Below are 14253 nucleotides of genomic sequence, written 5' to 3'. Positions count from 1 at the left end.
AAGCGATGTACAAGCCAGAGGAAGCGCCGGGGAGCCCGACGCCGCCGCCGCCGCTGCTGCTGCATGACTCACAGCTGGTGCTTGTATGGAAGACCTTGGCCCGGGTTATGTAACGCGTTAGGAATGAGAGATCTTTTCCAATTCGTCTCCCTCCCCTCTTATACCCGCCTCCCCGTGACCGAGGCGAAGTTGACGGGCCGGAAATGGACGTTATTATAACGCCTTTACAAAGCAGCTGTGCAATGGTTATCACTTGAAAGTAAAAAGTTGATTTTCTGTGTGTGGGAGCGAGAAAGAGAGTGTGTGTCTTCAAAGCTTGTGGGGAGCAACGTGTGACCCCCCCCCCAAACACACACACACTTGTAAATGTATGGAGGCACTGCGGCACAGGCTGCATGGCCGCCTGGCGCCGCGTTCAAAGGGAGAGCGGAAGATAGGAGGAGGGGAATGACTACACCAAGAGAGAGGGAGGAGGAAGAGGAGGAGGGAGGGAGGGAGGACGATTTCCTCTCTGTAACACGCTGCAGGAACACACCGTAGAGAAAAAGGGAGGGGGGGACGGCGAAGGCGGAAAAATAATATTGGGAGAGGAGGAAACACCGCAGCCCCGTCCGTACGTCCGCTCGGTTGTGTGTGTGTGTATATATATATATGTGTGTGTTTTTGTAAGGTGTGTGTGTGTGAGAGAGCGAAGAAGAGGTGGTGTGTGTGGGGGGTCGTTCACAAACCCTTCTGACGCAGACTTGCGGACGAAAAATGGGGGGGAGAGAGCGCCCGACCGAGGCTTGACTTTCAGTGAACCTCGGGAGAGAGAGAGAGGGAGAGAGAGAGAGACGGAGGAGGAGGAGGAGAAGAAGGGCGACGAAGGGGGGAAGACATGTTCGAGGGTTTTTTTCCGTCTTGAGGCTGCGGTAGGATGTCGATGTGCTCCGGGAGCGGGCGGCTTCCTCTGTAGCGCAGAGCCGAGGGGGGAAGAAGAGGGAGGCGGATCGGCACCGGGATCGGGCCGTCGGGATCCGAGCCGTCGAAGGCCTCTCCGGACGCCAGGGGCCCAAACAGCTGAAGACACCGAGAAGCGTATTTATGTTCCGGGGGGGAAGGGGGGGCTTAGATGATGTTTATGATCGCTTTTGACCGCCGTGCTTTTTAAATCCGAACTATCTAACCTAGATCGTTTAAGCGTTAAATCAAACAAACAAACAAAAAAAAGATAAACTCTAGAGGCCCAGTTGGAAACAGCGTCTTGCCGTCGTCAAGTATTTTAACAGCAGCTGCTGGTGGTCGGGGGGGGGGAGAGGGTATGGATATATAAATATTTATCTCCAAGCACAAAAGGTGCATGCGATACAGGTGATCTTTTTGAGAGGAGAAATAAACGGGGAAAAAAAACAACAACAAAATCGATTTTAAATGTTAATGTCGACCGACGTCGCATCCATTATGCTGCCCGTGTCCCGCGGACTCATGGAGCGGGATAGAGAGCTGGAAACCATGGCCGGAGTTCACCCGAGCCCGGGCGGCGCTCCGGCGGCTGCCGTCCGCGGAATGAAGCGTGGCGACCCGGAGCCCGACGCGCAGACCTCCGCCGCGCTGGTCGACTCGGTCGGGGCCGAGTGCAAGCGACCCCGGATCGACGGCTCCGGAGGGATCGCCGAGGTTGGCCAGGTGAGTACAAGTGTGTGTGTATATGTGCGTGTGTGTGTGTGTGTGTGTGTTGTGGGGGATGCAACCATCACCATGTTTTGGCGCATTATTACACAGTAATGCACAGTGAAGTGGGGCCCATTGGATTGTCACCACTGCGGGAAACACCGTTCACCCCTCTGCACTGCTTGCTTAAGTGGATTGCAAAAGTGCAAGAGGGTGAGGATACACATTCATGTAGAAATGGCAATAACAGTCCTACTTGTATCGCCTTAATCCGTTTTTTCTTATGCTCTACACTGCAGCTCTGTGGTTTCATTGCCTCTGAACTCTCAAAAATCGAAAGAAAATGTGTTACCCCACCAATAAATCTACTGTGATTGCAGTGCATCAAAAAAAGAGAAGAAAAGAAAAACAGATCCACCACTACCAGCCTTCGGAATGGTGCAGAAACCCTCTGGTTTTGAATGGGGAAAAGCTCGCGTTTGCTTGTGATCCGTGGGGAGGGGGAGGGGGTAAACAAAAGACCTCAGGCTTTTATAAGGGGACAACCAGTCCAAACCTAATCACTCTAATTACCTTGATTTTTAAAATCTTTTTTTTTTTTTAACACCGGCAAATATCATTGACATCACGGGTTGCACTAGCACGTTGCTCTTATTTCTTTCTCCTTTTTTTTTTTTACTTTTTGTGTGAATATGTTCTGAAATGGCTCAATATGTCTTTAATAGGGCATCAGAGGGTAGCAAGAGGATGCTCTGTGCATCATTATCCTATATTATATTGGTTGAAGTGCTCCATCAGAAGACAGAAAGCTATTTGCCCGCTATTGAAAGCACCCTTAATAGAGGTGAAGTGGTCTGTTTGCTCTTGTTTGGAAAACTAAATGGCCAGCTTTACGTGGTCCACGCTGTCACTGAGTGCTGACAGGCAGGTTTAAGAAACATAATGCACGTAAAAAAAAAACTGATGTTTGTGAAGGAAAATGTTTGTGAGAGGAAGAGAGAGAGAGAGGCGCAGGATCAATAGCTTTGGCCTCTAAAACGTATTGAACGTGAGTTGGCCGGACGTTCCGGAAATGAGAGTTGGATAGATGACCCCCACAACCTCCCCCGCCTCTACTCCCCCCCCCTCCACTTGGTGCTAGAACAGATTTGCCCTATCACTAGCAGTAAATAGGCTTTGTTTCCTCCTAATTGGGATCACATCTAAAACTGGAGGGAGCGTTATTACTACACTGATCCCTGTGATACTTACAAGGGGTGGGAGGTTTTTGGGGGGTGGGGGTCCATACAATACACACACTTATATGCACACAATGGTGGGTACGGTGAAGGTAAGGATGTATGATTTTGCACTCCACTTCCCCAAAATAAATTTTTGGAAAAAAAAAAAACAGCCACCAAGCAAAGCTCCGAGGTTGGGCTTTTTCTACAAAGAGAAAATTCCACCTAATGATCTTTCGCTGACGCTCGCTCCCACACACGATAACAATTGCCACACGGCCCCTGTCTGTGTTTGAAATACGCCGCCGTGTATTTTTATTCGCCTTACACTGTGACACTTCTTGTATTGTACAAGCAAATGAGGGTGAGAAGCGTTCAGCTCCCTCGGCTCTGTAATTGGAGCTCTTCGTGTTTTGAAAAAAAAAAAAAAAAAAGGGTCATAAAACGCACACAGCACTTCTGCAAAGCCAATCATCACTGGGGAGTATAGGCTGGAAAATATTACAGCGACGGCACATTCAGGCTATTGTGAAAGCGCCGCACTTTCCCGACTTTTTTTTTAACACGTTTATTGCATCATGACGGAAATTTAAACTTTGACCCGTGATAGACGGGGCGTGGTGACAGAGGAGAGAAATCCATTTGCCCCCCAGTAATGGGATTGTTCCAACAACAGATTCCCTTATTAGCCAATGGAGAGACGTGCACTTACATTGCATCAGATGCAATAGACTATCAAGTCAAGTGTGAGTAGCGACCGAGCAGTTTTTGCATGTATAAATACACGCAACATGCAGGCAAATAAAAAACAGAGATCTCATGCACGAGTGCGATTGTTCAGTCATGCACATAAAGCTATCTGCTGACATTGTGCAGATTGTAAACAAATGCAAAGCTGTGGATTGCCTGGGAAAAAAAAAACATCCACAACAACAAAACGTCAACGTTATTTGTCTGTTTGCATTCCACTGCAGTATCGAGGGGGGGAGTCCTGTATTTTTCTGGATGACAGGAGATTCATAACAACACCCCTGCATCTCCAGACTGAGTCAGATTTTGGGAAACGTTGAGAGGAGGTTGTCGGCTTTAATAGTCGTCCAGCTCACTGCTGAGCGGCCCGTGTTTTGTTGTCACTTTGCATAGGAACCGGGGCTCTCTCTCTAACCTAATAAGGTCTTGCCTGGCGTGACAGGTCTGACGATAAATGACTTGACTGGGACATTAATGGGGGTGGATCACTGCTCTGCACTTTCATTTCAGCCCCGGCACTGAAATGGAATGAAAACATCAGCGGGAAACATGTACTCTGGCTGCAATTTGAGAATATTTTTTTTGCAATTTTGACTCCCGATTCCCTGTGATGATTGGCCGACAGGATCTCGTGAATGATCGCAGCCGGACCAGTTGAAGGTCCGCTTCCAGGCGATTGTGTGCTTTTAAATGTTACACATTCACGTATCAATTTACATCTAAGTCACACCTTTTCGATGTTTCCAGACAAACTTTGCTGGATATTGGACGCCGGCTCACAGCTGTTTCATGGGATACAGACATGTTGCTAGGGATACAAAGAGCCATCTGCTGTCATGTGTTTCTCAAATTGTCAGGGAGTGCGATAAGAACTCTATATGGTGACCGCTTCGTTCGACATTTTACATTCATTACATTTCTTTGCAAATCGTCTAAAATTTGTGGACGGAATTTAACTACTATTGCTATTTTCTAAATGTGTAAACAGTCGTTTTTCCCCTCCCCCCATCCGTTCAGTTTGGTTTTACCCCAGATTGAAAGCGACCACAGGATTTCCCAACAGAACCATTCAACGATCCATCAAGAAAATGATCTGTTGATTGATCGATGGCTAAAAGATGAGCTTGATATCACTGATGTTATAAGGGAGTGAATGGTTGTACGTGACCCCTATGGCAAAAGGTCCAGGATGAACCCAGCCTCTTGCGCTATGACAGCTGGGATAGTCTCCTGCGGTATAGATAATGAATGAGTTGCTGATGTGTGAATCGTTTATACGGAACTCTACAGCGTGGTAGTTCATTGTGGTGGTCCTATAATGGTGATGATGATGTGTGCTGCAATTACCAGCTAATACTTTCCCATCAGATATAACCCACGCTGGTGTTTTCATCATTTTTAGATCCGACTTATATAATTGGTAGTATTATTATGCACACTTTCCACATTCCATTTTGCAATGGCTGGTTGCTCTTTGGAAAAAGCGTGTGTAGTTTGGCTGCGGAAAGTCTAAAAGGTGGTCTGCTTGACAGTTCAGAGGCTCACCGCATAAGAGCTCTGAGGACGGAGCGGATTCGCGTTCCCTCGAGTGCACGGAGTGGCCCGCTTTGCAGTTTGCGAGGATGACTGTCGGAGCGGCGAGATGAAGTGCCTCTCCCGCTCCTCAGAGAATAGCTGAAGCCCTAAGACACTGTAGGAATAGACACGGGGTCTTGTGACCAAATTAGAAAACAAACAACTACGTACCTACGACCTGTAGTTTTTTCGAGTATCACTCTAGACCTGGGAAACGATTATGTGAAGCTCGAATGTGTAAATAAGCAAGTGTCAGACATCTCTAAGTTATATTATTGCCCCCACATTTAACGTTTGATAATTTTCTGTTGTTTTGAACCCATTGAGACCTAAACCTTGTGATGCTTGCCCTACAAAACTTTTCGCCACTGGAAAATAAATCAAGTTAAGAATAATTATTTTTACGACTGGCAGGAGGCGGAATTTTCTCCGGTTCACAAATCAGAAGCACAAGAAACTAAAACAATTCGTTGGGTGTCTTCCCTTGCACATTATTGTCAAATAAAAATATATTTGATGATTAGTAACTCCAAAGGATGTTTTGAATTTTTTCAGCAAATTGCCCACCAAAATAGATCCAAGTCAACCAAAAATAAGTGAGAAAACCTGAAAAATGCTCCTTTCTTGCCTGAATCCAAGCCAGGTTTCCCTATGTTCCCTGTTTTGTGTAGCTGATGATCAAAATCTGGAGTTAATCTGACTGTAATTGTATTTTGGGGGATTAAGTGTGGGGTGTTAGCTGTCCTTGCTCAGGGGTTGTAAAACTCTACGTCCTTCGTCTACGCTTCGGCTGAGGATCCGGCGATTCATTGCTTTATTTGTCCCGGCACCTTTTTTTGGCGTGTAGTCATGCAAAGTTAACGCAGCTAATAGCAGGAACGTCTCTGCACCAGGTCTCCTTCACCGATGGTTGCTTTGGTTTCATTGTGTGTGTAACTCAGCCTGTCACTCAAAGTTAGCATATTAACGCGTTGTGTTTTTTAAAGCAAATTGGATATGGATCAACGTGAGCGACTGATTATTGCCTCCAAGCCATCCTCCCTGTTTTCTCTCGTATTTTCAAGGAGGCCATTTTTTGTTTCCTACTCGCCTGTTGAAAAGTAGACAGGGAGGCCGAGGGGGGAGCAGATTGTTCTTCGGCGCAGAATCAACCCCGGTGCAAAAAGCGACAGATCAAAAAGCGGCACGGCCCTGTTCGGAAGATCGATGCTCAAACGGGCACGTGTGTTTATGCCACGGGTCTCTGTTTGCAGAAGGAAGCCACCATGTGTAAAATGACGTGATGCGATGCAACGTGTGTGTCAGCCTCTTTGGGGGAAAAAAAAAATCATAATGACGGGGAATTCCTGTGTGGGAGGGGCTTTTCTTTTCTAGTAGCCACGACCTTATCTCCTCACCCCTAACACCGTTTCAGAGCAGGACCGACGCTTGACAGAAACGTCCGCTCATTGGTTACATATTGACGCTGTCGGAAATCTCGAAACTCCAGAGCCGCGACGAAATACAAGCGCGTCCCCACCGGTCACCTGTTGTAAAACCTCTATTCAACGTGGGATGCATTCCAAGAACCTCCCTACTTTTTTGTTCAGAAATCATGTTTACAAACGCAATGACGCTATATGTGTTTATATCTATGTATATATTAGAAATACTGTTTTCTTTTCGTCTACTTTTATGCAGCAACTGTTGCCTTGGCAGTGAGAGTGACACACTTGTCCTTCACGAGGCCCTCCCCCTCTCATTCCACCCAGTTCCTTCAGGAAATTAAGCACATGACTCCACTCATGTATGAGTCATTGTCTTTGCTTCATCCTTCTCTTCTCTTCTCTGCTTTTTTTTCTTCTTTTTTTTCCAAATTCTCGTATCATCTCAAGCCCTGTTTTGCCCCCCCTGCCCCTCCCCCTCCACCAGAATCTCATCTGAATTTTCAGACGTGTGTGTTACAACGCCAATGTCGCATTATGGTGAACTAACCCTGTAAATGTATTTGCAACCTCTTTATCGGGTGGATTTTAATCAGCATATGTTCAATACCGTCGTTTTTTTTTCGTTGTTTTTTTGCATTGAGTTTGTTCTTGTAAAGTAAGGTTGATACTTTATTCATGTTATCCAAGCTTGGAAAAGGGATTCATTATTTAGAGATTCTACCTCCCAATGCCAGTTCGCTAAGTACATTTTTGGCTTTGAGATGCACTCACAAACACACACATACACACACACATTTTTCCGTCCCCCCAAAAAAACACCGTCCCCTCAGCCGACGCTCCTGCATCAAGGAAGCCATACTCGGTTTTAGTGAAATGGCCCCACGGGGGTCAGAGTTAGATAGCTACAGTATTAATCAGGCAAACCTGAGCCGTGAAGCGCGCCGAGCAAAGCGTTCCCCGTGGGGACAGCAGATGAAGGGACATTGGTTCCAGATAAAAAGAAGATCATCAGGGAAGGACAGTGAGAGAAGGGAGGAGCTGAGCTGTTTTCTAATCTAGTGATATGATGCTGCGGGGGAGGGAAGGGGGGACACAGCCCCCCCTCCCCCCTTGATGTAGTGGTGTTTTTGATTGAAATTCAAGTATTTTTAGGGGAAAAAAGGAAAAAAGTCACATGATTGCTGTTTGGTGGTTATATCCAAGAAAAAAAATCTCAGGTCTTATAATTACACATCACATGTTCAATAATTTGTGGGTGTGTGTGCGTGCGTGCGCATGTGTAACCAGAAGGGAATGGGGCAAGTAATGAGAATGCACCTCCACCCTTATCACATGTTTTTTTCCCCTTTTTTCCTTAAAAAAGGATATCGACACTAGCATCACAATATGGTTGTAAGCAAAAAGGGATTAGAACGACCAGCCATGTGAAACTCATATGCATATATGACACATTGTCTTATAAACTAATTTTTTTGTGCCAGTATTCTGGTATCTCTGTGTGAAAGTGGCTTTCCGGTCGAGCCGCACATCTTTTACCGAACTGAATTATTCAGTAAAATTACTTTCAAAAGGGCAGCCCTGTCCTCCCACCCCCCACCACGCTGTTTTGCTGGATAAGTGTTCTTCATGCCGAATGCCGGTCCAAGCACGCGTATCTCCGCACACAAAATCTACCAGGATGCCGAAGGAGGGCTGACACATTATTTATAGACTCCCATTGTTTCTCTTTGTGTGATTTTTTTTGTTTGCAAGAAAAAAGAGGGGGCAGTGTCTTACAGACAAATATAACACCAATCTGTAGAGAAGTATATATATTTATATATACATACATCAGCAAAGGTATTAATAAAACGTAATCTGCCGCCATGTTTACTTTGAATGGACAGGATATTGAGGATATATTCAGTGATGTTCGCTCTCGATAACGTTTCCTTCCATTTGCCTCTATGCTCCAGGACACTTCTGACCCATTTATGATTTAAGGAGCCTCGGTGACACTCGTTCTTTCTGTCTGTTATCCCTGCTCTCCAGTTGTCCTGTCTTTTACAAACGGACAAAAGATGCACCGGGTGGAAAAAGGGAGTGATTCGGCAGCTGGGGGGGGGGGGATCGCCACCACCGCTCCGCAGCGTTCACTTACTGAGCTGCCGGCATTTAAAAAAAAAAAACATTTCCATGAATAAATACGCAGCCAAGATATGTCGTCTTTATTTTGTTTTGTTTTACCAGCCACTGACATCTGCTCTCGTCTCTTTCAGAACAATGACCCGTTGACCCTCGGTTACCATGGATACCCATCTCACAGTCAGGTAAGAGCACTGCATCCTGAACACATGCAAAAATCAATGCTATCATTTCACAGCCTTATATTCATTATTATCAGCATCCTGTCAGGATTCAATAGTCATAAAGATTTAATGAGACTGGGAATCTTTCTGAGCCACAAGGTGGGGGTGTAGCTTATAATTTATCATTTGTTTTAAAGAAACACCCGACACGTTCCCTCTTTTTATCCTTTTTTTAAAATTCCCACTTACATTCAATCTGCAGAGATCAGCGGTGTTACTCCTTTATCGAGTCTTTTCCAAAATTCACACATTTTACTTTCAGCATTATAAGCATCTCTATTTATTTTTCATTTATTTATTTTTTTTCTGGCCGCAAATAGACAATCTGTCACAATCTGTTTCCTGGTGTTTGTATTAGCCTACTGATTCTGTTATTAGACTGCGCTGTTAATCCCCAGATCATCCCCCATTCATCCACTCATCCCCCCACCCTGTAATCCCCTCATCTCTTACGCTCCGCAATGCCCGGCAACCTCTGGTCGCTTATCTGGACCCCAGTCTGTCTTAAGCCTTAACAAAATAGTCCTTTCTCATTTTTTTTTTTCAAGATCGCATATTCCAAAGGAGCTGAGGCCATTTAGCCGGTTTACTGATATTTTTCCTGATCCACCAAGTCAAAAAGTGTTACTATTTGAGAACTGCTGGGACACGGCAGGCTGCGGAGGACTACTTGAGGGACTTAGAAGTGAGAGCTGGCCTCTCATCAGGACAAAAGGGCTAAGAGGGAGGAAAACAATGCTGTGCGGCGGAGGTTCCCACAACACGGAGGTGCTAAACTGTCAGTGGCGGTGTGAGAATGATGTGATCAAAGGCTCCTGGAGGGAAGCGCCTGGAGAGCCTGAGCCTCTTCTGTGAAGCAGAGGAGAACCCTGCGCTATCCTGCTTTTTTGCAATAATTTGTATGTATTTTTTTCCGGGCTTAGTTTAGCCGTTGCATCAATGGGGTCTAATGGCTTTACTCGAAACACTTAAGAGTCTTAGGAGTTGCAGTAATTGCTCAAATGTAGATTCGTGGTGTGCAAGTGGTAGGATGAAAATTAAATGACGCCAAGGAAGGATGTTTTTTTTTTCATTTTTTTCATCCCGAGTCGTGTCTTTGATCGTATTTAATAGACTCTAATCACGATCATCAGCACCAGAAAATTACCCTCCCCTTCACCGACTCGTCTCCTAATATATTTTCCTCGTCTCCTGTTAAGTTTTTACAACATAGAGGGGCTTTTCCTTGTCCCCAACATATTTATAGAGGACCATGTGTTAAATTGGGGTGTAGATATTTCAAAATAAAGCTCAGGGAAATGATTAATTATGATTTGTTTTATTGTTATTGTTATTTTTATTTACTTTTATGAATGAACACATTTTAAGGAGAAAAAAGAAAAATAATAAGAAAAATTATCTGATTCAGATTAGTCTATATTCTTAAGTAACCCAGATATTTAAAGTACATAGATGCGCTTGCATTCACATTGGGCAATTTCAGGTCTCTAGTTGACCTGCTGCATGTTTTTGGCCTGTGGAGGGAAACCCAGGCAGACACGGGGAGAACACGCAAACCCCACACAGAAAGCCTCCAAGAAACAAGAGACCTTTTTAGGCTGTCACGTAGTATGTCATTCCAATTAAATATGTCACGATAAAATGAATGGATAAGTAATATTGGCCTTTTTGGTGTTTTTTTTTTCTTAATCATGGTGTAGATTAAACAATGGTTGGAAATAGCAACAGTATTGCTATACAGTACATCATTCTTTATGCTCATATTAGTATTTTCCTGTTATAAATAAACACGGCTGTCTCTTTTTCCAGGCGTTAATGAACTTATGTCCTCTTATATTTTTCACTGATGTAAATTTGACATAAATATCATTCATTGGACTTGTAATGATACATGATAATGATAATGCCATCAGGATACACAGTTTCGGGATCAATTGATAGTCCAGTCGACATTGCAGTGTGTGTGTGTGTGTGTGTGTGTGTGTGTGTGTGTGTGTGTGTGTGTGTGTGTGTGTGTGTGTGTGTGTGTGTGTGTGTGTGTGTGTGTGTGTGTGTGTGTGTGTGTGTGTGTGTGTGTGTGTGTGTGTGTGTGTGTGTGTGTGTGTGTGTGAGATGTCAAATTGTTCATATTCACCGCCAAGTTTTTATTTTTTTATTTTTTTTTTTCATGCTGCTTGATTCGCAGTTGTTATTGTGGAGGAGCAATCTACAGAGAGTGGCTGATATTGGATTTTTACATTGAATTTATAGGCTCATCCATTAATTATTGATATCAAAAAGTGGAAGAGTCCAAGATGATTTCCAGCAGGGGTGGCAGGAGGCTGAATGAAGAGTCTTTTATTTGTTGGAAGAGGGCTGACGCAAATTATGAAAAATCACAATTGAAACAGGATTAAAAAAAACATACTGTGTATATCTGGTAGACGTTCCTGTATTTTCATCTTTTTTCATTTCTTCCGGTCCCTTCCTGTGCGAGATGTAAATAGCTTTAGCAAGCACGAGGAATTCGTAGGCAATGGTGCGTGCTTGTTCTCGAAGTGAAGCAGAGGAAATTATGAGTTCACTGTTGGGTGATGTTTTCTCCAGGCGGCCTCTCCTTTCCTTCTTCTGCATTACGGGAAACCGTGATGTGAATCCATTCGCCCTGCCTTTTTGTCGAGCTTTTGCCGTGAAGAGAAACATTATCTGGCTCGCTCTTTTTTTTTTTTTTTTTTTTTTTTTTCCGCTATTTTTTCGACAAAACCCTCGCACGGTTAGACGATGTTGTTAGTGATGTCGCCAGATTCCGCTGAGCGCGGTCGGCTGTTGGGATTTCTATGTATTTATTTATTTATTTATTTTACATAAGAGTAATTTAAGCATTTATCCACACAGCAAAGCGGCATTTAAAATTGGCAGCACATTTATGTAACGTGCTGCAAGAGAGAGAGAGAGAAAGAGAGAGAGAGAGAAGGTGTTCGTCCTCTCCCAGTGGTGCCAGCAGCCCCAGTTAACTCACCTAGATGGAGTGGGGGCGGGGGTATGGGTGGGGGTGGGAAGACTGCGACATGGTAGGGAAGCAGAGGGGAGGGTAATGTTTGCAGGTGTGACAGGCAAAGCAGTCAGGAAGGGGGAGGCGTCAGGCTATCTGGGTGAGAAGGGAGGAGGAGGAGGAGGAGGAGGACCGGAGAAGAGATGAGCAGGCAAGGGCATAGCAGCAAAGCAGAAGCCTGGGGGGTAGAGGAGAAGGAAGGAGCGAGTGGGAGAGGGAAAGAAAAGGAGTGAGTGGGAGCGAGAGAGAGAGAGAGAGAGAGAGAAAGAGAAGGTGAAAGAAAGCAAGTAAGGGGGAGTGCCAGGGACAGAGGCCAACGGAGGAGGAGGAGGCGGGGAGGGGAGGTGGGGTGGGGGTGGAGGGGTTGGCAGGGCAGACAGCACGAGCGGGGGCAGAGAGAGGGAGATTTTGAATCTGCAAGACAGACAAGAGAGACTGAGCTGGTGAGGTGACACGGGCCCGGAGAGAGGGAGAGGGAGAGAGAGCGAAGGAGAGAGAGAGGCAGCGTGCGGAGAGGAGTGAGAGAGAGAGAGAGAGAGAGGAGAGACGGCAGTTTGTTGTTGCACAGAATACGATGATGGGACTTTACTATCCTTCCGTCTTGTCGGTGAGTAGTTCATCTTGATCTCCTCTCGTATCCGCGGCCGTATCATGTGTATCTCCACGCACGCTAAAAAAAAAAAAAAACGCATCCGAGCCGGCAGGACGGTCATCGAGCGTGAAATCCCAATCATTGACAGAGGAGCACTCTGCTTGACCCTAACTAGCCGGAGTCGTCCAGACGGGGTTTTTTTTTTTTTCCCAAGCACGGAAACTTGAGATGACGGGGCCGGAGAGTGTAAAGCGCTGCGATAGTGATTCGCCACGGTGAAACGCTCGAGCGGCGATGTATTGGTACGCTGTTGTCGTGGCATCTGTTCTCCCGCCCGGAGCTAGAAAGTGCTCGCGGTTTGAACATCGGGGCCGCTCCTGCCAGAACGTTGCTTTTGCCATGTATTATGTATGCGCAGAGGAATCGTTTCCAATCGTACAATGCAGCATGCTAAGCCTGCAAGGCGGGATGCTGCGGCATCGTGGGCTTGCCACGGGCTTGTGCAATAAACTCTTTACACGTATCTGAGTTGGAAGAATGGCAACACGAAAGGGGAGGAGGGGGTAAGTAAAATACTCTGTCTTCTTTATTGCCCCCGCAGCTGTCTCTGCACATCACTCAGGACCGTGAGCAAAAGGGACAGGTGTCCACCGAACAGTTGCCTGTTTTTTTTTTTTTTCTTTTGCTCTTTTTTTTTTTTTTTTTTTCCTCCCCTCTGCATCTTCTCTATTCGGCTAACAACACCCCCCAACCTTCCCCCTCACAAATCCTTTCTGCCGCACGCAAACGCTAAGACACCTAAGCTCAAAACACGCAGCGGGCTCGCAAAAGTTGTTGCATTTCCGTACCGTTCCGTTTGGTTTGGTGCGAGTCGGGCTCCGCTGTGCGCCTCCTCCTGTCTTTGATCGCGTGTGTGCTTCTCTTTCAGCTGTACCTTGGATTCCTGCTCTCTTTACTGTTTGACCTCTTTTCTCCCTCCTCTCGCTCTCCCTGGGGCCCTGGCAGCTGTTATCTCAATGTTTTTCTTTAAGAGCCCCCTAGAACGAGGCGGCGGGGGGGGGGGATGGGTCGGGGGGACGGAGCAGGAGAATGGAAATTGATTTAAAAGGTGACGGGACTCCCTCTTCGGTCACCGAGACGAGGTTTGGTTGGAGCAGGGATGGACACACGAGTTGATGGATACTCCGATCTTCACATGGAGAAGATTGTAGGTCAACTGGAGAGAGTTCGTTTGCTCAGTGAGGCAATTTCTGACTAGAAAGCTGACTTTGCAGTTTCCTCTGTGTTTGTGCATGAAAGTATTTACTCTGTCCGTACGTTTGTTGGCAGTGGGACGTCCTTTTTGATTTTAAAATGTGCATTTGTATTTTTTTTTTTACTCGTGCTGAAAGGGTTTGAGTAGTTCATCGGGAGCAAAAGACAAAAATATTTTCTCAAGCCCCACCTAAGCGTGTGCCCTAAGGCATGGGAGAGACACCTACCTGCTGCAAAACTATACACACACTGCCACGCATACAAAAACCGTAAAAGGGTCACAAGCTCTCAGCCCCTGCACCCAGCCTCGCCCAACTCCCACCTCTTCAAATCTTATTATTGATTCTTAGCGGGGTTAACAATAATTGTCTTTAAGTGATCCCAATGAGCTGCGTTGCCACGGCAA

The 14253-nt window shown here is 45.8% G+C and overlaps 1 protein-coding gene across 4 annotated transcripts in view; it reads left to right on the top strand.

Annotated features, from left to right (window-relative positions):
- Positions 1-629: 629 nt before the first annotated feature.
- Positions 630-14253, top strand: part of rbfox2 (RNA binding fox-1 homolog 2) — a 35204-nt gene continuing 21580 nt past the window's right edge. The window contains exons 1-2 of one of the 4 annotated variants that reach the window (XM_086156995.1): positions 630-1665; positions 8881-8931. In XM_086156995.1, coding sequence (XP_086013121.1) covers positions 1411-1665; positions 8881-8931 — 306 coding nt within the window. In that variant the 5' untranslated portion in view covers positions 630-1410. Of the gene's footprint in view, positions 1666-8880; positions 8932-12354; positions 12609-14253 lie in introns of those variants that run through there. The other 3 variants (XR_015106953.1, XM_086156994.1, XM_086156996.1) reach the window with 3 other exon arrangements.

This window comes from Fistularia commersonii, chromosome 12 (assembly GCF_037954325.1).
Source record: "Fistularia commersonii isolate RoL2024-O1a breed Wild chromosome 12, RoL_Fcom_v1.0, whole genome shotgun sequence".
Classification (NCBI taxonomy): domain Eukaryota; kingdom Metazoa; phylum Chordata; class Actinopteri; order Syngnathiformes; family Fistulariidae; genus Fistularia; species Fistularia commersonii.
The sequence above is the reverse complement of the archived record's forward strand: the minus strand, read 5'-3'. Positions and strand labels throughout refer to the sequence as shown.